Genomic DNA, 24,073 nt, shown 5'->3' on the forward strand with positions numbered 1-24,073 from the left:
CCCCCCCCCCCCCCCCGCCCCCCCACAACCCCTCCCGTTCTGTCTCTCCCTCCCAGAGGTGTAACATTTCAGTGCCTTGAATAGAAGCCCTCTGAAGTGGAAGAGGTAGGATAGGATCAATTGTATAATTACCTATTACCTTACACAATAACAATGGTGAGCATATTATATCTAAACAGAGGCAGTGATAAAGAGAGGATTAGTGTGTGTGTGTGTGTGTGTGTAGACAAGTTGATATGGTACTGAGAGTTATGTCTTCATGAACGAACCATTATTACATAAATATCTGGGAGCATGAGGTGATACACTGAACAAACAGACCATTTGATAATATAGCGCTCTTAAGAAGGTTGCTTAAATAGATGAACATGTGATGAACATGTGTGTACAGACAGACACGACAAGTTGATTGCACAGACAAGAGAGCAGAAATAGAGGTGTACTGGTCTTTATATAAGGAGGTACAGTACAATAAAATAGCTGTGTGTCAGCTGATTGAAAGTAATAAAATGTGTAAGTGTGAATGTGAGACGAGTAACACGTGCATGCGGATTAGATGTGCTCATGTGATGATCACCACTCAAGGCCATGAAAATACCAAGATGCCGCTGTCTTTTCCAAAGAACCCACAAACCAAACACTAGGGGCTCTATTCAAAACGCATCACGGAAGTTCAGCGTTACAGCGTGATTGACATTCAAAGGCAATGTTCCCGCCTTATCAGAGACTGCATTCATGGAAAACACTGCATATGTTGGATCAATTGGAAATTACCTTTACATTTATATTGCGGAATCTGTAACACTTAAAAAATATATATAACAATTTATTTAGCGTTACAGATTTAATTGAGCCCTAGGTATCCTAAAAAAAGACAGTATGATTTGCTAAAAACAAAATTGTTTAATTTGGTACATGATTTAATCAAAAAATATCTCACATATAAAACAAACTATCATATAAAACAACGTACCCTCAAAGAACCTATGAATTTGAAAAATGTATCTGCACAGTATATTTGTTAGCTAGCTAGCCAGACAGTTTTAGAATAATGATCCCATAAACGTTTTAAATTAAATGACAATGTGCCAACATTTTTCCAGAAAATGTGTATAAAAACCATATAAACTGTATTTATAATTATATGACAATATTTTAGGTTGACAAAAATGATATTACACAATTTCTGATATATCACATGCCTTACTTTTAATATCCTGCATAAGTAAAATCAGGATTATGTCTCTACTGGCATTTATTCCAATTAGACTGGTTTGGATTTCTCCCTGACCAATATATGGCTGGCATTTTCATCCCATTCTGGGACTTTCAGGGTTGATGACATACAGTGAGCTCCAAAAGTAATTGGACAGTGACTCCTTTTTTATTGTTGATGAAAACCTGCTCCAGAATGCTCAGTACCTCAGATTGGAGCAAAGTTTCACCTTTCAAAAGGACAACGACCCAAAGCACACAGCCAAGACAACGCAGGAGTGGCTTCGGGACAAGTCTCTGAATGTCCTTAAGTGGCCCAGCCAGAGCCTGGACTTGAACCTGATCGAAAATCTCTGGAGAGACCTAAAAATATCTGTGCAGCAACGCTCCCCATCCCACCTGACAGAGCTTGAGTGCATTTGCAGAGAAGAATAAGAGAAACTCCCCAAATACAGGTGTGCCAAGCTTGTAGCGTCATACCCAAGAAGACTCGATGCTGTAATCACTGATAAAGGTTCTTCAACAAGGTACTGATTAAAGGGTCTGAATACTTATGTAAATGTTATATTTCAGTTTTAAAATGTTTATAAATAAAAACCGTTTTTTGCTTTGTCATTTGTTTTTATTTAATATAACCTTTATTTAACTAGATAGTCAGATAAGAGCAAATTATTATTTACAATGACGGCCTACACGGCCAAACCCGGACGCCGCTGGGTCAATTGTGCACTGCCCTATGGGATTCCCGATCACGGCCGGTTGTGATACAGCCTGGATGTCATTACGTGGTATTGTTTGTAGATTGATGAGCAAAAAAAACATTTAATACATTTTTAGAATATAGCTGTAACGTAATAAAATGTCAAGGGGTCTGAATACTTTCCGAAGGCACTGGTATGTACAAAACGTGCTGTGATTTCTAAACGGTTCCCCCGATATGGATGACAATACGCTCAAATTAAAGCTGACAGACTGTACTTTAATCTCAGTCATTGTGTCATTTCATATCCAAAGTGCTGGAGTACAGAGCCAAAACAACAAAACATGTGTCACTGTCCCATTACTTTTGGAGCTCAATGTAGCCCATTTAGTAATTGAATAGGATCTATATGGCTCATTTGAAGTCATTTCGCCAGGAGAGCTAGCTTGTCTTTCAGTCTCATCCTTCACAGTCCTGCTGTGCCAGTCAGAGTCACCTGCGATAATAAGGTGCCCCCAGGCCCTTTGCGGCACATTGGGTCTCTCCTCTTTATCTCACCGTAGCAGCTGAGTGATGGTGGAAGCTGTAGAGGGAGTAGGGGTCTGCCCCAGAGTGGCTGGAGCCTTGCTTTTCAAACAACGAACCGATCCTGTACTAAAGACACACTGCAGCGGCCACATGATGACACACACCAGCATGACCAGCAGCACCACGAACAACACCAGCCGCTTCCAGTCTGAGAAGAAGCTACAGAGGCATCGTCTGCCCCAGACGCGTCTCCCTTGTTCAGCCTCAGTCTGTCTGGACACAACATCCTCCTGGATCCTCCCAATGTCGATACAGATACAGGTGGTGGAGCCGACAGGGCGGAGGGGGTCAGGGCTGCCGAGGCTGGAGTAACACAGCTTCTTCCCCTCCATCCACACCCTCTCCTCCTGCTGCAGGTGGGTGGGGAGCCTGCCCAGAACCTCCATGCTTGTGAGGAGTGCAGGGGGACCGCTGGCGGGGATGGAGGTGGGGTGCCTGCAGAGGGGGCAGGGGATCTGGCCCCCGTCCTGTTCCACAGACACGGCCATGACCCGGGTGACACACTCCAGGCAGAAGGTGTGGGTGCAGTCCAGCAGCTTGGGCGTCTTGAAGACATTGTCATAGGTGTTGAAACAGATGGAGCACTCTGGCTTGTCCCCGTCGGAGGAAGGGTCCAACTCCTGCTCATCCTCCTCGGGCACTGGGTCCAGGGCCTGGGTGTGCCAGACCTTGGTGACCTCCATGGTTTACTCTCCCTCTGGTTTTCTGATATGCACCTACAGAAATAGATGCCCAAGTTGACAGTGACTGTTTGAAAACGTTTAAGTTGGTGTCATGCTTTGTTTGCACACCATGAATATTAAGAAGGGATAGTCTTAGGTCTGATTAGCCTGTGTCAATTTGACTAAAGGTTTTGGCACAATGATTCCTTGAGGGCAGTACAATACCAAAGAAAACGTCTCTCTTCAAATATTAGACAGTGCATTGAAATACACATTATAGATTAGACTGTTTGTTCACTTTCTTCATGTCTTGCTTCTCTTCTCTTTTACTGAACATGTTTTCAATGGAGGCTTTTCATTGATGCAACTATGCCAACCAACCCTTAAACATTACTGTCTGTTTGGTTGTATTTTAAACATTTACGTTATACTACATTACACATTTACATTGTCTGGTGTATTCTGTCTGTCCTTGCTATAGTCTGTCTTAACCTTTTTGGATAGACATGTGTTACGTTGAAAATGTAAAGGAAACATCAGGGGAAATGGAAACAAAGGAAAGTGTAACAGAAATCCCAAATCCCCATAACAGAAATCCCAAATCCCCATTTCCTTATTGATCTGGCTAGGTCCTTGAGTGTAGCCAACAGGTGAGTGAGGTCTTTGTTAACAGCCCAGTGGAAAGGTGACAGGCGTCGTTTTATGTCCAGCAGATGAATCATTAACTTTACATTCTACTTCCTGATTCTCCCTTCCTTCTATATATGGAGCAGCATGGGAAGCTCGAACATCCTTATAACATTTTTAAGATTATTTCCATCAGTTTTACCAGTGACTGTCAGGCATCAATTTACAGTATAGAGATGTTTTAGCTTGGTAGCAGCTTTAGTTTAAAATGTTAACATGCATTAACATATTATATTAGCAGAAAGCTTCCTTTATGACTTGCTGCCAATGACATCTCACAACAACAAACAGAGAGATGAGAATCGAAATGTGTTCTCATTACCATTCATTTCAAAACAGTAGTATAGCCCTTACCTGCAGGGAGTGGTATTAGTAGTAGTTTTGATTCAATGTCTGTTGAATTTCCAGAGGAGGTGCTTTTTTCGTCCAGGGGGCAGTATTTGGCCAACTGATAGAGCATCAACAGCTATGACCTTTCTCTTGTCTTTGTGATCCTTCAGGTAATAACTCAGTCACTCCCTCTCTCTGCTTCCCTTGCTCTGCTGTCTACGAACTAACAGTGGAGTCTCACCTACACCTGCAGTGCTCACAGGCTTGTCTGGAGAACAGGAAGGAGGTGGGAGGGAATGGAAAACACTTACTCACTCCTCACACACACATAAACACACACACACAAACATCTTGCCATATAACAGTGACAAAAGATTTGATAAAGTTTGTTTGAGAAACCTTTAGTAGGGAGTGAGCCTTACTGTAAAAACAAAGACCTCTTCCTGGTATGACATACTGTAGTATGGGTGTGAATGGAAACATAGGGCCTACTGGAACTCATATAGTATTACCCATTCATGATAAAAAACACATAAATCGGCTTGAATTTGACCATTGGGCTGTATGTTTGAGGGACATACAGTACCAGTCAAAAGTTTGGACACACCTACTCATTGCAGGGTTTTTTTCTTTTTTTTTCTTACTATTTTCTACATTGTAGAATAATAGTGAAGACATCGAAACTATCCAATAACACATATGGAATCATGTAGTAACCAAACAAGTGTTAAACAAATCAAAATATATTTTACATTTGAGATTCTTCAAAGTAGCTACCCTTTTGCCTTGATGACAGCTTTGCACACTCTTGGCATTCTCTGGAATGTTTTTCCAACAATCTTAAAGGAGTTTCCACATACGCTGAGCACTTGTTGGCTGTTTTTCCTTCACTCTGCTGTCCAACTCATCCCAAACCATCTCAATTGGGTTGAGGTTGGGTGATTGTGGAGGCCAGGTCATCTGATGCAGTACTCCATCACTCTCCTTCTTGGTAAAATAGCCATTATACAGCCCAGAGGTGTGTTTTGGGTCATTGTCCTGTTGAAAAACAAATTATAGACCCACTAAGCGCAAACCAGATGGGATGGCATATCGCTGCAGAAGGCTGTGGTAGCCATGCTGATGAAGTGTGCCTTGAATTCTAAATAAATCACTAACAGTGTCATCAGCAAAGCACCCCCACATCCTCACACCTCCTTCTCCATGCTTCACGGTGGAAACCACACATGCAGAGATGATCCGTTCACCTACTCTGTCTCACAAAGACACGGCGATTATGACAAAAATCTCAAATTTGGACTCATCAGACCAAAGGACAGATTTCCACCGGTCTAATGTTCATTCCTTGTGTTTCTTGGCCCAAGCAATTCTCTTCTTCTTATTGGTGTCCTTTAGTAGTGGTTTCCTTGCAGCAATTCAGCCATTAAGGCCTGATTCACACAGTCTCTGAACAGTTGATGTTGAGATGTGTCTGTTACTTGAACTCTGTGAAGCATTTATTTGGGCTGCAATTTCTGAGGCTGGTAACTCTAATGAACTAATCCTCTGCAGCAAAGGTAAGTCTGGGCATTCCTTTCCTGTGGCGGTCCTCATGAGAGAAATTTTCATTATTTCGCTTGATGTTTTTCACGACTGCACTTGAAGAAACTTTCAAAGTTCTTGATTTTCCGCATTGACTGTCCTTCATGTCTTAAAGTAATGATGGACTGTTGTTTCTCTTTGCTTATTTGAGCTGTGCTTGCCATAATATGGACTTATTCTTTTACTAAATTGGGCTATCTTCTGTATACCACCCCTACCTTGTCACAACACAACTAATTGGCTCAAACTCATTAAGGAAAGAAATTCCACAAATTAACAAGGCACACCGGTTAATTGAAATGTATTCCAGGTGACTACCTCATGAAGCTGGTTGAGAGAATGCCAAGAGTGTGCAAAGCTGTCATCAAGGCAAAGGGTGACTACTTTGAACAATCTAAAATATAACATTTATTTCGTTCAACACTTTTTGGTTACTACATGATTCCATGTGTCTTTACTATTATGTGAATGAGTAGGTGTGTCCAAACTTTTGACTGATACTGTATTTTAATACATCAGTATACACAGGGATGTGAACCAAAACAGACAATGTCTTACTACTTCCAGTCATCAGTCAGAAGATCAAAACACTATTTATACAAACACGTGTTTAAACTGGTTTTATTGCTTTATATCCAATGCCTATCCATAAACACTTTGAGAAATAGGTCAATAAAATCTATATAAAAGTCACTGTGTCATAAAAGGTGTTGTGACTTGGTTGTATTGAACTGTGTCACTACCCAAGGCAGAGCTACATTCAGAAACTGACTTATTGCCACAATAAAGCTTATCTGAACTTCCATGGTGATTATTTTCCAAGCAGCCAGAGAACTATATTCAAATACAATTTCCTCATCCTGAAAGTAGTACACATTACACAGATGCATCTCATTATTTCTGTCCCAAAAAGATTAGACTAAACTTCACTCAATTAATTATTCAGGATTTACAGATAACAATATTGTTGAGTGATAATAATTAGAATTCATCCTCAGGGAAGGTGCTCCAATGATCATGTTAACATAGTTATACTGTAGTAATCCAGAACTCATAAACTGGTCACTACCAATCAATGTGACAGTGGATTAGGGGAGGTCATGTAGCACCCCCTACTGCAGCTTGCATTTGGATACTAGCAGCAGTCCTGCTTCCCTATTTAAACACACTGCAGCTGCAAATATAATACTCTTCTCTTTCCAGGTACTCAGCCTTCAGAGGTTATAGGCAAAAGAGTATGTTATGGCAATCTGTTTATTCCAATTTCACAACACATCCTATTGTAAAATCCTACTATTTACCAACAGTAATGTAAATATTAAATTATAATAAATGAACTAATCACAAAGGATTATGAGAAAGGTGCTTTATTTTTGAAAATCATACATACTCTTCAGAATCAGAAAATACTTCAGAAATGTAAAACTAGAATCAATAAGTACAAAATACCACATTACAAAAACAATACATCGTTTGTATAAAAACTATGTACATGTGTACAATTTTACAAATGGCTGTACAACAGCTAATGTAAGGAGGATAAATTCTATTTGGGATTAAAATTATTTTACAATCAGTTGTTCCTGTTGTTGGAAAAACCATCACTTCAGACTCATGCCTACTGAACACACAAACTGGAATTACCAGTCACACTAGTTCTCAAAATGTCTTCATACCACAGTTCCAGCATAAAAACCTAAAAATGTAACTTAAAACTAACTTGTCCCTAAATTCACCATATCATCACTCAATCACCCTTGAAGTTTAGCAAGTAAAACCCGTTGTACCGTTCCTCCAGCAAGAAAAAAAACAAATACTCACCCTGGATTTAATACAAGGTGTTGCTAAAAATCCACAGGAGATTACTCAAATACCCAATAATAAACCAAAAGACAACATATGCACCTGTCTTTAAAATGATCACCACCCGTTTCCTGGAGAAATCTTTGAGCACACGTCACATCAATGGCACACTAACGACTTCAGTTTAGTGCACATTCTTTTGGTAAGACAAGCATCACAACATATTTGGCAACAGTGACAACAGTTGCTACTCTTAGCCAACAAATGTCACAATTTATGCTTGAAATAAAGAAATTCAAGTAATAGCTTATGTGCAGTGGTTCTGAAAAGATTAGGCAAAATGTCAGCATGAATTTCCCACATTATGGCCAGATAAAGCATACGTCATATTAGCTAGCACCCTTTTCCAGGTCCTATTACCTGTGTTGGGGTGAATATTATAAAGATTTTTACTGAGAAGCATTTTTCATCCAACTCTTAGATGACCATTTTCCTACTTGATAGAAAAATAACATTTTCTGAGGATCCATCTTTCCATGTTTTTGGGATGAATTAAATAAGACATATAAAGATACTTCACAGCCAGTGGATCACATGTTAGCGTTCTTGGTGTGTGTTGCTCTGGAAGATCCACACCTTTCATGGAATGCGAGGAGAGCTCTTAAAGAGCTTTAAGCGTTTTTACATTATGTTCTCATTTTTGTAGTGTTTGTATTTGTGCACGTATTAAATAAATTAAAATACATTCAGTTTGGTTCAGTGCAGAAACCACAGACAAACAAACAAACAAACAAGAAGTATGCAATTTAAAACTCCTATGAGAAGATTCACTAAATGAGATCAATAAGAATATTGAAATCAGCTTGGAAATTATAAACCTCAAATTAAGGGCTATCACTGAAGCTATCACGGTCCACCTCATCCCATTCTCTACAGAGTTCAAGTAAAACAATTGGCCCAATTCTAGACAGCAATAGAATAAAATCTAAATAGAAAAAAACATGGATTCAAAATAAATAATCTAAGGTCTATTTACATTACAAAACAGAATTCCGGTAACAAGGCTATACTGCAGGTGTTGCAGAGTCAAAAAGCTGACACCACCTGCTTTTGAATTAAGTAAACTGTCTTCTTAGGCAACACTACAGAGGAGGGACAGGCCTACACATGCTCACCAATTTACTGTGGTGTGCTCTGGCCTGTCCCTGTCATTTGGCACCTGCTAGCAAGCTGGCTCAGGCCTCCTCCATTGGACCTCATCCTTCCCTACACACTGTAGACTGTGGTAGTGGTGGTGGGGATGGTGGCAGCGCTGGACGCTGAGTTTGCTGAGGGCCGCTCCCTCCTCACATATCTGGGTTTCCTAACTACAGATTACACAACACAATGGAGAGGAGGATGATAAACCCAATAGGATACGGTTTGACCCCAATGTTGACATTTCCCACACACAGTAGGTAGTTCAAACTCTGACTAAGATCGTGCCAGGATAAAGGAGTGAGATCATGTAAAACGTTTGAAAACAATGATATTACGCAATTGCCAGACAGACACATTTTTCTCAGTGAAACCACGACCAAAAACCCTATCGAAGGCTGTGAAGTGTTTTAGTGAAATGTTCTTACCTGAAGAGGTTGCCGATGGTATCATGACAGCCTTGAAGAAAGATGAAAATTCACAAGTCATATTTCTTGATATAAATTTTCAGTACTGCATATAAAATAACTGTAATGTATTGTTTATTCGATGTGGTGATACATTTACTCCATTGTTACAAATGTACATTTTTCACAATAAATCGGTTGAAATGTTTGAAAATGACTTACCGTCTCATTTGGTTGGAATATGTAGGCTGTGAAAGTACACCAGATGTATTAGTTACCTTTTCCATATTTCGAGCACACTATAGAATTATTGTCCTGTTTACAGTTATTCAAATTCAACCCATTATCGTAACGACTTACCCTTATTCCGCCGGTAGAAGATACCTGGGAGACGGTTGGAGCGTTTAAGGTAGAAAAAGGAGGCAACAGAGAGAATCAGGAACAGGCTGATCAACAGAGTTCCGAACAGGAGAGAGGCTGCCACACCCGGACCACCTGTTCACACAGACAGACAATTGTTAAATAAACCTTATCACGCCTAGTGTTCTCACTAAACATACAGCTCATCTATTCTAGCCCCATGCTGTATTAGGGATCAACTTGCCCATCGGTCAAGTCAGGAGTATTTTTTGGTTGCCTGAAGATTATGATCAATTAGCTATTTACATACAGAAGTGCCATATATTGCCTGCCTTTCACATACACATAGGGGAGGGGTCAGAATGATCAGTTCTGGAATTCTTTGTATTCTGGTTGTTATCAATAAAAAATAACTTTTCAGAACAGGCTTCACTTGACCGACTGCCATTAATTGTCTGTCTCTCACTTAAACAACGGGGAGGAATGAGAAAGATCCATTTTAGGCCACAGGAATTCTTTGCAGTTAGGCTGTCTTCACTTAAGGGGCAAACTCAGAGCAGGCTCAACTTGCGCAACAGCTCAGGTCACTTTCCCCAGGCATCAGGACAACCCTTAATGTTAATGCCTGCTATATGTGCTATAACCAAATCGTATGGCATGACAACAATAGAAGAGTTGGATACAGCCCATACAGTTTTTGACAGTTCAACACACAGATAACTGCCAAAATAAAGGAAACACTTGAGTAAATAAGGGATACAAAGTATATAGAAAGTAGGTTCTTCCGCACAGGTGTTGTTCCCGAGTTAATTAACCAACTAACATCCCATCATGCTTAGGGTCATGTATAAAAATGCCCAGTTGCCCATTATTTTTGGCATGACTAGAAGAGACCTCAGTGACTTTGAAAGAGGGGTCTCAAAGGAGCATAGGGGGTTTAAAGGGTGTGTGTCTCAGTCACCAGATCTCAACCCAATTAAACACTTATGGGAGATTCTGGAGTGGAGCTTGAGACAGTGTTTTCTACCACCATCGACAAAACACCAAATTATGGAATTTCTTGTGGAAGAATGGTGTCGCATCCCTCCAATAGACACACCTGTAGAATGCCCTATTAAGACACTATGTTGGTGTTTCCTTTATTTTGGCAGTTACCTGTGAATTAACCAAAATGTATGTAAAGAATAACTGGCACCATTTCTTACCAATTGTGGGAAGGACTGTAGTTATATTTGTACGATTGGTCCTGTCTGTGATGTATGCTGTTAAAGGCAAAGAGATAAAGGTGGGAAATGAACAGGGTCAGGACACCTGTGGAACCCCCACCCCCCAACTCTCTTCAGTGGCCAGAGTTCTTATTCAATAGTACCTAGCTTTCATGTCCAGTACTTGTCCACTTACTGTAGTTGCAAGCGGTGAAGTTCTCAAGATCTGCAATAGTCGAGTCACAGTGCATACACACAGTTGTGTTGTTCTCAAGGACACGCAGGTAGCATCCTGAGTAAATAGATTTGATGATTGCTCAAATGTTGGAAGAACAAAGGCCCATGTCTATTTTGTAATCCTAGTACATGTGTTTAATCCAAAAGGGGCTACTACTAATGTATGAGGAATTCACTGTTGCAATTCTAAAGTTAATGAATAACATTTAACAGAACTGCACTATAAGATGACATGGTGGTCAGTACCTGGCTCGCATTGAGTGCCATTTGAGCACGAGCTGTTCAGCCTCTGTCGCTCTCCACAGCAGTCAAAGGGATTCTGATATAGGGCCTACAAAAAAAACATAAACACACTGTAAACCTTAACCACCCTAAGCACACAGCCAAGACAATCCAGGAGTGGCTTCGGGACAAGTATCTGAATGTCCTGGAGTGGCCCAGCCAGAGCCCGGACTTGAATCCGATCTAATATCTCTGGAGACCTGAAAATAGCTGTCCCCATCCAACCTGACAGAGCTTGAGAGGATCTGCAGAGAAGAATGGGAGAAATTCTCCCAAGCTCGCTGTTTATTATCTCTGCAGTCACTTTACAAATTACCTCAACTAACCTGTACCCCCGCACATTGACTTGGTACCGGAACCCCCTGTATATAGCCTTGTTATTGTTATGTAATTCTCTCGTGTTACTTTTTGATTAGATTTTTTATTTAGTAAATATTTTCTTAACTATTTCTAGAACCGCATTGTTGGTTAAGGGTTAAGGGCTTGTAAGTAAGCATTTCACAGTAAGGTGTATTCGGCGCATGTGACAAATAAAATACAATTTGATTTGTAGCGTCATACCCAAGAAGACTTGAGGCTGCAATCTCTGACAAAGGTGCTTCAACGAAGTACTGAGTAAAGGGTATGAATACTTATGTAAATGTGATATTTCAATTTTGTATGTTTTATACATTTGCAAAAATGTATAGAAACCTGTTTTTGCTATGTCATTATGGGGTATTGTGTGTAAATTGATGAGGGATTTTTAAAATCCATTTTAGAAGAGGCTGTAACATAACAAAATGTGGAAAAAGTGAAGGGGTCTGAACACTTTAGGAAAGACCTGTAACGTTACTGTATGTTACTATACCTTAGTTACTGGAGTTTCACGACTGATCAGTATCAAAGCTGCTGAAAGGACCATGAGGTATGACACAGCCATATTCAGAACAGTCCTAGAAAAAACAGAGAAAGGTAGACTGACTCCCAGACTATAGTAACAAAATATAACATCTATAGCTATAACGTTAGCTGCGTATCCTGAGAGATCTGAAAAATGACAGCTCAGATAATGACTGAGGTCGTTGGGTGGCTAACGACATTAGCTAGTAATCTGGCAATAAATGCAACGATTGATTGCTCTGGACGTAAACAGCATCTTACAACAGTTTTTTTTATTTATTATACCGTATCTTACTACAGTAACTAACGTTACAGCAGTTAGAGTCGGACTGGAACATCCAGTCTGGTGAGATATACTGACTGTGCAGGTGCTAACGTTTGCCTTTTGGTAGGCCGTCATTGTAAATTATAATTGTTTCTTAACTGACTTGCTTAGTTAAATAAAGGTTAAATAAAAAAAATAAAAAAACAACGTTAGCTATGTCATGCCCTACAGTCATTGGTCATGACACATGCTGTATAACTAGCTAACGTTAGCAAGCTAGCCAGCCATGCTAAGATTAACAGACTGCATCAGAGCCAATAAAGCCGTTTTGAAGCAGTTTTTCAAATCTAGCTAGCTAACATTAACATCATAGCAAGCTAGACTGACTGTCAGCAATCACGTCGTTATGCGCACTTCTAGCTCGACGACAGAAGTTAGCTAGTTTTTGCTCGATTTCCATTCAAATAAGAACAACACTAATGTAGCTAGCTTATCTATAATCAGCATGTTAGCAATCACATAGAAAAACAGTTATTTGTTATATTGAACGTCATCAATAAAGGAAAACCAACCTACCGTTGCAAATCACAACACAAGTTTTCGCTCGACAGATGACAGCTGTTGTACAATTAGCAGCATTTAGCTACAAATAATATTAACTTCTGGCTTTTCATCTTTCAAAATAAAAGTAGCGGATCATTGACCACAAACTAACAAACGTAGCTATTTGTGCTATAGATGCAAAAATACATTATACATCACTTGTATGTCATAAATACATTACAAATTAGACTTGCAAAAAAAGTATTGCAAAATAGACTGTTAGGTGAATGAATCTTAAAGAATGAACATTTTGACAGCTAATAAAATGAGAAACTACGTTTCATTGCTTCACATTAGGAATTTCATATACATTCTTGAACAGAGAGTACCTAAATGATTTATAATAAAAAGCATACAAGGTATGATTATTAAATCAACACACTTTTGACTTATTAACCAATTATGTCACACTTGGCCTCGAAGAGCTATCTATTGAGGACTTTTATTTAGTGTTTGAATTTCCTGTTTTGTGGTTTTGTAGAGGGATAACTGTTGCTAAGAGAACTGAACCAAAGATTTTTTTAACGAACTGATTTTCAACTACAAACATCAGCTGGTCCAATCAGTTGCTAGGATACAATATGGATGGCCATGTCGTCGTTGTGTCTTCAACAAATATTTTTTTGTATGCATAATCAATAACCCCTAAGATATCCAAATGCAGTCTTTTAGAAATCTTCACAAATAAAAACATGACTACTATAATTGTTCACTTATATTGAAATACCACAACACTTTATTTGAACCTTCTTCAATGGCTACATAACACTGATATAGATATGAAAGTGCTTTTTATTAACCCTTATGACAGATTGTTCAAGTGTACCTGAATCAGTAAACATTATCACAACAGAAAAATTGTCAGGCTGTCTAATGAGTCATGACTTTATTATGAGGGCAGTCACTGATACATCCAAATAATTTAACCCAAATGTTTGAGCCACGGTTCTCTTGCAAGTGGGGCCTCTTCAAACAGTCAGACGGTAAGGGGTGCAAAAAGGGGACTGGTTTCAACTTCCAGCGGCAAATGTTCTCATAACACAAAAACTGTCCAGTTGTGCTGATGATTATACAATGTTTGTATACAACATTGGCTTGATGTTGCAAGAACATTCCCAGGACATTGCTCTCACATTTTGTTGTGGCAGTATATTCTTTAAACATTACTGGTACATTGTGTTAGTTATTACCTTACCTGGAAACCTAATGAGAATGTTTTGGGAATTTTCTGTGGTGGTTGTTACACATGTTGTGCACAACTTGTAGTGGATGTTAGGAAAACAATCCAAGGATATTTCATTTTCTGAAAAGAATTTAAAAAAGAATTGTTATCCATGTTAAATAGGCCTATTCAAAAACAAATAAAATCACTTTCACATTCAAAGTACACTGCCCTGTTGAAACAACTCCCTGTTGTCATGTTTTGAGAAACTATGTTTCTTAGGGGTTTATTGGACAAAGAAAAAAGAAAGAAAGAAAGAAAGAAAGACAGACAGACAGACAGACAGACAGACAGACAGACAGACAGACAGACAGACAGACAGACAGACAGCATATGCCAAAGACACAGGCCAACTCATGAGCATGGGATTGTACAGCATGTGAATATTTGGCAAAGTAAAATGAGAGGGATGGAGCATGGAGGAATATCATGTTTTCCTCAGGTCTACAAGGTTTACATTAGGCTATTGCCTATTGTGTGTCAATTATGTGATTATGTCAACCTTGACTTTATTCAACAGATTTTCAGGTGTTGGAAGTCTGGCTGCAATTCTGAACTTCTGCAGAAAATAATTTCTGAATTTGGTGTGTAAATGCCCATGGAAGCCACTGGGAAAGTGTCACATTCAAAAGGAAAAAATGTAATTGGTCTGGCCTAATTATCTGGGCAGGCACGTGCACAGATAGGGCTCAACCAGCTACCAAGCAACTGCCCTTTTGCCCTCCTATAAAAAGTGCCCCCCACAGCTTGGTGGATTTTATTTTATAAATTACTTTTCAATTTTATTTTGATCCTCTTTTCATTTTTAATTGTAATTTTAAATGTAACAAATTGCACATCCAACGTGCTAATTTCATAAGCACTTGAATCTCCTAAAACTCGCCAACCCTCCCACCCCAAGGGGCCAATTTAGACTTTGGAAATGTAGGCCTTTTTTACACTTTTCATTTAAGCACTTCTCAGCATTTGGAATTCAGACTTACCATACAGTGCCTTCAGAAAAGATTTACACCCCTTGACTTTTTCCACTTTTTGCTGTGTTACAGCCTGAATTTAAAATGTATAAACATTTGATTTGTTGTCACTGGCCTACATACAATACCCCATAATGTCAGTGTGGAATTATGTTTTTAGAAATGTTTACAAATGAATAAAAAATTAAAAGCTGAAATGTCTTGAGTAATTAATATTCAACCCCTTTGTTATCGCAAGCCTAAATCCATTCAGGAGTAAATATGTGCTTAAAAAGTCTCATAATAAGTTGCATGGACTTCAAACACAGATTCAACCACAAAGACCAGGGAGATTTTCCAATGCCTCGTAAAGAAGGGTGCCTAGTGGTAGATGGGAGAAAAAAAACACTCATGGAATATTCCTTTGAGAATGGTGAAGTTATTAATTACACTTTGTATGGTGCATCAATACACCCAGTCACTACAAAGATACAGGCGTCCTTCCTAACTCTGCCGGAGAGGAAGTAAACCACCATGAGGCCAATGGTGACTTTAAAACAGTTACAATCGCTCTGATAGGAGAAAACTGAGGACGGATCAGCAACATTGTAGTTACTCCACAATACTAACCTAAATGACAGAGTGAAAAGAAGGAAGCCTTAACAGAATAAAAATATTCCAAAAGATGAATCCTAATACCTTTTTTGCACTATTGGTTTAAGCCTGTAAGTAGGCATTTCACTGTAAGGTCTACACCTGTTGTATTCGGTGCACATGACAAATCAACTTTAATTTGAACAAGGCACTAAAGTAATACTGCAAAATATGTGGCAAAGCAATTCACTTTTTGTCTTGAACACAAAGTGTTATGTTTGGGGCAAATCCAATACAACACATTACTGAGTACCACTCTCCATATTTTCAAGTATAATGGTGGCTGCATCTTGTTATGGGTATGCTTGTAATCATTATGGACTGGGGAGTTTTTCAGGATGAAAAAGAAAATAAATGGAGCTAAGCACAGGCAAAATCCTAGAGGAAAACCTGGTTCAGTATGCTGGGAGATGAATTCACCTTTCAGCAGGACAATAACTTAAAACACAATGCCAAATCTACACAGAAGTTGCTTACCAGTGAATGTTCCAGAGTGGCCGAGTTACTGTATAGTTTTGACCTAAATCTGCTTGAAACTATATGACAATACCGGGAAAATGTTTGTCTAGCTCTAAGGATTGACGCTGGAGACAGGAAGCAGGTACAGGGAGAACATTTAATAAACTATGGGCATGAAACAGGACAGGAACAGCGTCTGAACAGGGGACAAAGTAACGACATCAATGCTGACAGAGGGATGAAACAGAGGAAATAAATAGACAAAGGGGAGGCAATCAAAAAATGATGGAGTTCAGGTGGGTCCAATGATGAGGCGCAAGTGCGTGTAACGAAGGTGACAGGTGTGCGTAATGATAGGCAGTTTGGAGCCCTAGTGCGTCAGAGAGGGAGCAGGCGTGATAGTACCCCCCCTAGGGTCACCACCCGGCGTCCCAACTGGGCGAGCCTGACGGGTCGGCCGGGGCATGGGCGCTGTACAAGCTGGCTGGGGCAAGCAAAACCTCTTGAGCCAGCTAGGGCGTGGAAGACGGACGAGCTAGCTGAAGCACACTTGGTTCCATCAACAACGGCACCCGGCCCCGACTTCACCAACAAAACCCCAGGCCTCCCTGATGCTTCCAATTGTGGTGTCAGCATTCTGTGAGGATCGATGCTGGAGACAGGAAGCAAGTACAGGAAGAACATTTAATAAACTACGGACATGAAACAGGACAGGAACAGCGTTTGGACAGGGGACAAAGTAACGACATCAATGCTGACATAGGGATGAAACAGAGGAAACAGACAGATAATGGGGAGGCAATCCAATCATGATGGAGTTCAGGTGGGTCCAATGAGGCGTAGGTGCGCATAACGATGGTGACAGGTGTGCGTAATGATAGTCAGTCTGGCGCTCAAGAGGGAGAGCGGGAGCAGGCATGACACTAGCAATGATCAACAACCAATTTGACAGAGTTTGAAGAATTTTGAAAAGAATAACGAGCAAATGTTGCACAATCCAGGTGTGGAAATCTCTTGGAGATTTACCCAGAAAGACTCTCAGCAGTAATCGCTGACAAATGTGATTGATTCTAACATGTATTGACTCAGGGCGTTGAATGCTTATCTAATAAAGATATATTAGTGTTTTATATTTCATAAATGTTTTACAAATGTTAAAATTTCTGTTCCACTTTGACATTACAGAGTATTTTGTTCGGTATTTTGTTTTGATCGGCTATGAAAAGCCAACTGACATTTACTCCTGAGGTACTGACCTGTTGCACCCTCGACAACCCCTGTGATTATTATTATTTGACCCTGCTGGTCATCTATGAACATTTGAATGTTCCTAGGTTCTGGCCTTTCTAGGGAGTTTTTCCTAGCCACCGTGCTTCTGCATTGCTTGCTGTTTGGGGTTTTAGGCTGGGTTTCTGTACAGCACTTTGAGATATCAGATGATGTAAGAAGGGCTTTATAAATATATTTGATTTGATATGATATTTTGTGCAGATCATTCACAAAAAAATAACAATGAAATCCATTTAATCCTACTTTGTAACACAACATCATTTGGAAAAATTCAAGGGGTGTGAAGACTTTTTGAAGGCACTGTATGCACGTGCATAACGAGGTTTGTGGTTGTGGCTCCCTTGTGCGCACTGAATACATTTAATAAAATCCCAGAAAACACATCCACTGGGTTGCCTACCAATTTGATCAGGGCAATTCCACGGTAACAGAGTGATGCTGAGACTAAGATTTTTCATTTTAAAATGGAAACGGTAAAAAGTAGTCCTTGTGCACAGAATTGTATGATTTGTTTAACTTCGCAATCCCTGAATTTTGCTTGACATACATTTTAAAGTAACAAATCTGAGTTAGAATTGTCTTTTTAATTTTCTTCAATTTGTTTTTTTTGTTAATTTATCCAAAGCAATCCTTTTAAATACTGTGTACTTTCAATTTCAATTTTAACTGCACAACATTAGAATGTAGCCTATGGAGAATGCTTTCAGAATGGAGATCAATTAAAGATAGCAAACAAAACATGTATATATTTATCTCAGTTTCAGAACCTATGAATATTTCATTTCGTAGGGCAGGTAGCCTAGCGATTAGAGTGTTGGGCCAGTAACCAAAAGGTAGCTGGTTCAAATACCTGACCAACAAGGTGAAAAATCTGTTGATGTGCCATTAAGGAAGGCACTTAATCCTCATTTTCTCCAGGGGTGCTGTATGACTATGCCTGACCCTGTAAACCAACACATTTCACTGCATGTGACAATACAATTTAAAAAACATTTTTTTTAACACTGATATTTCACAATATGTACAGTGCTTTCGGAAAGTTTTTTCTTCTTCTCATCAATCTACACACAATACCCCATAATGACAAAGCAAAAACCGTTTTTTAGAAATGTTTGCAAATTTATAAAAAATACAAAACTGAAGTATTCAGACCGTTTACTCAGTACTTTGTTGAAGCACCTTTGGCAGCGATTACAGCCTTGGATCTTCTTGGGTATGACGCTACGAGCTTGGCACAACTGTATTTGGGGAGTTTCTCCCATTCTTCTCTGCAGATCCTCTCAAGCTCTGTCAGGTTGGATGGGGAGCGTCACTGCACAGCTATTTTCAGGTCTCTCCAGAGATGTTCTATCTGAGCTCTGGCTGGGCATTCAAAGACTTGTCCCGAAGCCACTCCTGCATTGTCTTGGCTGTGTGCTTAGGGTTGTTGTCCTGTTGGAAGGTGATCCTTCGCCCTAGTCTGAGCTCCAGAGTGCTCTGGAGTAGGTTTCATCAAGTATCTCTCTGTACTTTTATCTGTTCATCTTTCCAATGAGTCTGACTAGTCTCCCAGTACCTTCCGCTGAACAACATCCCCACAGCATGATGCTGTCACCACCATTCTTCACCGTAGGGATGGTGCCAGGTTTCCTCCAGACGTGACGCTTGGCATTCAGGCAAAATAGTTCAATCTTGGTTTCATCAGACCAGAGAATCTGCGGGCTGTCATTTGCGGGCTGTCCTTTGCCTTTTACTGAAGATTGGCTTCCGTCTGGCCGTTCTACCATAAAGCCCTGATTGGTGGAGTGCTGCAGAGATTGTTGTCCTTCTGGAAGGTTCTCCCATCTCCACAGAGGAACTCTGGAGCTCTGTCAGAGTGACCAGTGGGTTCTTGGTCACCTCCCTGACCAAGGTCCTTCTCCCTCAATTGCTCAGTTTGGCCTTGTGGCCAGCACTAGGAAGAGTCTTGGTGGTTCCAAACTTCTTCCATTTAAGAATGATGGAGGCCACTGTATTCTTGGGTACCTTCAATGCTGCAGAATTTTTTTGGTACCCGTCCACAGATCTGTGCCTCGACACAATCCTGTCTCGGAGCTCTGCGGACAATTCCTTTCAAAAACATGTCCAATCAATTGAATTTACCACAGGTGGACTCCAATCAAGTTGTAGAAACATCTCAAGGACGATCAATAGAAACAGGAAGCAGCTGAGCTCAATTTCCAGTCTCATAGCAAATGTATTTATTTTATTTATTTAACCTTTATTTAACTAGGCAAGTCAGTTAATGGTCTGAATACTTAAATAAAAAAGGTATTTCTGTTTTACATTTTTTTTAAAATTTGAAACAATTCTAAAAACCTGTTTTTGTTTTGTCATTATGGGGTATTGTGTGTAGATTGATGATACTTTAAAAAAAAAATCAATTTTAGAATAAGACTGTAATGTAACAAAATGTGGAAAAGGTCAAGGGGTCTGAATACTTTCCGAATACACTGTATGTTTAGGGACTTTTTCATGAACCATTTCATGGAAAAATAAGGTTTGGAGAGCCTTTAATAAGCACACACACACAAAAAACGGTGGTTTGATTAATTCAGAAAATTGCCACATTCAGTTCTTCAACCCATGATAATGTTGGAAGATAAGTGTACATATAATTATAATAGGGAGAATAGTATACCCTGGCCTATTGCCCGCACTGACCATGAAACTGTGTGATGACACAGCCAAGTATTGCGCCATGCCTCAGGTTCAAACTGTTACGGCTTGGTCTGTGCTACATAATGATTTAATTATTCTACATGTTCATTATTATTATTATTTTTTACAATCAACTGTTGCTACGGGTCGTCAGCAACAACCACACGGACATGACAGCGTTTACAGAGGAAGTAAATTAAGGTTAACAAAACAATGATCAATTGGCAGTTAAATATGTGTTATTATTACTGACAGTCGATACTGATAGTGGCTAATATTTAACATGACCGAAATAGTCATATATATTTTATCTATATTTTTTAACAAATTTAAAAAAGAAACAGAGAACAGTCAGGGCATAAAATGTAAACATTTGAGAGTGCACAATGGTTAAATTTGGTGCGAGTCATTGCGCAATGCTTTGCATCATCATCACATGCTCCAGGCTGCAGTAGCCTATCCATTTGCAGTAGTAGCTTATCCAGGCTGCAGTAGTCTCATCACTGCAAGTAAAAAGGCCACACAATTAAAATGCAGAAGGTCACAGCTTTTCATAAAGAGGTGGAAATGCCTGTCCTGTAGATTAAAAAAAGTTGCATTATTATTATTATTTTGATATTTTGGGGGGGTTAAACTTCAATGCTTTTTTAAAATACTTGTTTAATTGAACAATAACACAAAATGTAAAACCAGAAATATACAGACAACAGTACATACACTTAATGTAGACAGGGATATTTCAGTTTTTAGGTAAATTTACATTTGTATGGTACATACTCCTTTTTTTGTTTCTACATTTACTGATAATTGAAAAATAATGTTTCAGTTCTATCTTAAATAATTTGAAGAGGGGTTTGTTCTCCGCCCAGTTCATCTTGTGAATAAAGAATTTTCCAAGAAAAAGAATCAAATGAACAATTAAAATTGAATCATGGGTCTATATCAGTGGGGTCAAAATAAAACATCATATCAGAGTCTTCCAAATAAACATTAACAGTAGTTCCCCTTAAAATAAAGTATTCTAGCTCAATTAAAAACCTTCTGACATGAGAGCAGTCCAATTTTTTTTGTAATCAAGAGTCCCTGCGTCACAACCACAAAACACACATTTGTCATCTATAGCAATTTTGATTCTGTATACAATAAAGGTCTTTACAGGGTAGACTGTAAATGAGTTATGATACTTCTTTCACCTTGTTAGATATACAATATTTGCGAGACAACAACAAAAATTTGTTCTAGTTCACATGTCCCAGTGATGCATTCCAGTAGAATCTAGCAGAATGAATAGTAACACCTTGACAGAGATTTCTTATATACACTGTATATACAAAACATGAAGAACACCCACTATTTCCATGTCATAGACTGACCAGGTGAATCCAGGTGAAGGCTATGATCCGTTATTGATGTCACTTGTTAAATCCACTTCAGTAAAGGTAGATGAAGGGGAGGAGACAGGTTAAAGAAGGATTTTTAAGCCTTGAAACAATTGAGACATAGATTGTGTATGTGTACCATTCAGAGGGTGAATAGGCAAGACAAAAGACTGAAGTGCCATTGAACAGGGTGTGGTGGGAGGTGCCAGGCGTACCTGTTCGTGTCAAGAACTGCAACACTGCTGGGATTTTCCACAATCAACAGTTTCCCATTTTAATAAATAAGATTTTTTTCTTAATTGACTTGCCTAGTTAAATAAAGGCTAAATAAAACATGTATAAATAACTGTATCAAGAATGGTCCACCACCCAAAGGACTTCCAGCCAACTTGACACAACTATGGGAAGCATTGGAGTCAACATGGGCTGGCATCCCTGTGGAACACGTTCGACACCAGCCCCGACAAATTGAGGCTGTTCTGAGGGCAAAAGGGGATGCAACTCAATATTCGGAAGGCGTTCCTAATGTTTTGTACACTCAGTGTATATATGTAATTAAAAGTCTCATTAAAGTTTGGCTCCATTTTCTGGCACCTCCCTCTCGTCAGGATTGGTCTGGACATGATGACAGACTGTAACCAATACACATAGGCTATCATCAACCCTTTGATATGTACTGTAGGCTAATTATTTATGTACATTTACATACATGTATGTTTTTCTTAACAGAATAGCTGTTTTCGGGTTTTCAAATCAATTCAATTGGCTATTTTGGTTAATAGCCTTGGAGCCCTGATAGATTGGGCACCTCTTGAAGGCCAAATGGCCTTGCCCCTAAAATCAGGAAATACCAGTTCTGGATAATGATATAGTTGTCTATCGTTATTCAATAATTGTTTAACCCAGATACTGCTGTTGTCAAACCAGTTCTGGAAAAACAAAGACTTAATCAGGAGTTAAATCTCATTCCAATTTTCTCTACAAGAGGAAAGAAATTTGAATTGGCCCTTTCTTTCTGATCTTTGCTAATTGTAATACCAAGATATGTGATCACTGGGATATTACATTGAGTTCATAGATGAAGACTTCAAAAGGTTATGTGATGAATTTATTTCTATCATTGAAATAAAAAAATGTATCAGTAATTTAAAAGAGAACAAATCTCCAGGGAATGATGAGTTTATTACTGAATTCTATAAATACATTTCAGGAGGATATTGTTGAAATTATATTTTATATCTTAAAAGGTGGCAATTGATTTAGGGGTGCTGCCTGTTTCTATGACACAAAGCCTGTCATGTTGATATGCTCCAGGGTGAACGTGCTGAGGAGTATTTTCTACGCTAATACAGGAGTAATAAAGACCTAGTTCATATTATTTTTTGATGTAAAATTTAAAAAAAAGAAAGTTGTATTTCGATTTATCAGGGTGTGCTCCAGCACCCTCAACACCTGTACTTCCTGTGGCTATAAGGCTAATACATTTTTAAAGTTAAAAGACAAATATTTACTATTAGGCCCAGATCCTATTAAAGTAAAAGGGATTCTACACTGCTACTCAATAATAGGAAGGTGTTCCTAATGTTTGGTATACTCGGTGTATATGTAATTCTAAACTCAGCAAAAAAAGAAAAGTCCTCTCTCTGTCAACTGTGTTTATTTTCAGCAAACTTAACATGTATAAATATTTGTATGAACATGACAAGACTCAACAACTGAGACATAAACAGAACAACTTCCACAGACATGTGACTAACAGAAATTGAATAATGTGTCCCTGAACAAAGGCGGGATTAAAATCAAAAGTATCAGTCAGTATCTGATGTGGCCACCAGCTGCATTAAGAAACGTTCCTGAATAAAGCCCTGATCATCCACATACCTGTCGATAACTGACAACTGCAAGGAGACTGGTGCCAAGAGCAGTGGGCCAATTTTTACCCCCTGGGACCTGTAGTTTTTCCTTATATGTTAACCTAACTAGGAAAACTCTGGATCCTATAAGGTATGACAGTGATTAATCAGTTGTTAAAAGGTTTTATATGGGCTATGATGTGACCAGTTGTTCCTAATCAGGTCACATGATTTTTTTTAAACTCCTGAAAAAAACTCCTGAAAAAAACTCCTGGTCCTGGGGGGGATGAAAACCCTGTCAAACTGCAGCTACCTTATATTTGTTCATATAAATTATATTTAGACTAGATTAGGAGGGGGATTTCCTCTATCCAGACACATAGACAACAACTGATAAACAATAGAACTCACAGGGCAGAGCTAGCTTTATACATGTTTGCATCATGCAGGCCCATGCAACTGTAGGCCTTATAAAACATTTACTCACATCCATCCTCACCATTATGTTGATTCATTAATTCTAGTTAATCATTATGTGCAATACACCTACACATTAGAAATCTGACATGCTGTATGGGAT

General features: G+C 39.1%; 2 protein-coding genes across 5 annotated transcripts; both read right to left on the reverse strand.

Annotated features, from left to right (window-relative positions):
- Positions 1-503: 503 nt before the first annotated feature.
- Positions 504-3,269, reverse strand: LOC129834557 (RING finger protein 223). Its single transcript, XM_055899667.1, has one exon. It carries the CDS (start codon positions 3,184-3,186, stop codon positions 2,470-2,472), a length of 717 nt encoding a protein of 238 aa, XP_055755642.1. The 5' UTR covers positions 3,187-3,269; the 3' UTR covers positions 504-2,469.
- Positions 3,270-7,114: 3,845 nt separating this feature from the next.
- Positions 7,115-13,068, reverse strand: c3h1orf159 (chromosome 3 C1orf159 homolog). Of its 4 annotated transcripts, XM_055912713.1 has the most exons (9): positions 12,978-13,068; positions 12,105-12,189; positions 11,219-11,303; positions 10,932-11,027; positions 10,736-10,792; positions 9,531-9,665; positions 9,393-9,418; positions 9,192-9,222; positions 7,115-8,933 (listed from the first exon to the last, which is right to left on the reverse strand). In XM_055912713.1, exons 2-9 carry the CDS (start codon positions 12,174-12,176, stop codon positions 8,833-8,835), a joined length of 603 nt encoding a protein of 200 aa, XP_055768688.1. In that variant the 5' UTR covers positions 12,177-12,189; positions 12,978-13,068; the 3' UTR covers positions 7,115-8,832. The 4 variants fall into 4 exon arrangements, with proteins under 4 accessions (XP_055768688.1, XP_055768687.1, XP_055768690.1 ...); XM_055912712.1 differs by having other exon boundaries at positions 8,845-9,222; XM_055912715.1 differs by lacking the exon at positions 10,932-11,027 and having other exon boundaries at positions 8,845-9,222.
- Between the last annotated feature and the right edge of the window lie 11,005 nt (positions 13,069-24,073).

The sequence above is a fragment of the Salvelinus fontinalis genome, chromosome 3, assembly GCF_029448725.1.
Source record: "Salvelinus fontinalis isolate EN_2023a chromosome 3, ASM2944872v1, whole genome shotgun sequence".
Classification (NCBI taxonomy): Eukaryota; Metazoa; Chordata; class Actinopteri; order Salmoniformes; family Salmonidae; genus Salvelinus; species Salvelinus fontinalis.

Coding starts and splice junctions, on each gene's coding strand:
- LOC129834557 (XM_055899667.1), bottom strand. CDS start 3,186: ATGGAGGTCACCAAGGTCTGGCACACCCAGGCCCTGGACCCAGTGCCC.
- c3h1orf159 (XM_055912712.1), bottom strand. CDS start 12,176: ATGGCTGTGTCATACCTCATGGTCCTTTCAGCAGCTTTGATACTGATC. Junction 11,304..12,104: donor GTGAAACTCCAGTAACTAAG/GTATAGTAACAT, acceptor TTTTTTTTGTAG/GCCCTATATCAGAATCCCTT. Junction 9,223..9,392: donor TATTCCAACCAAATGAGACG/GTAAGTCATTTT, acceptor TCTTTCTTCAAG/GCTGTCATGATACCATCGGC.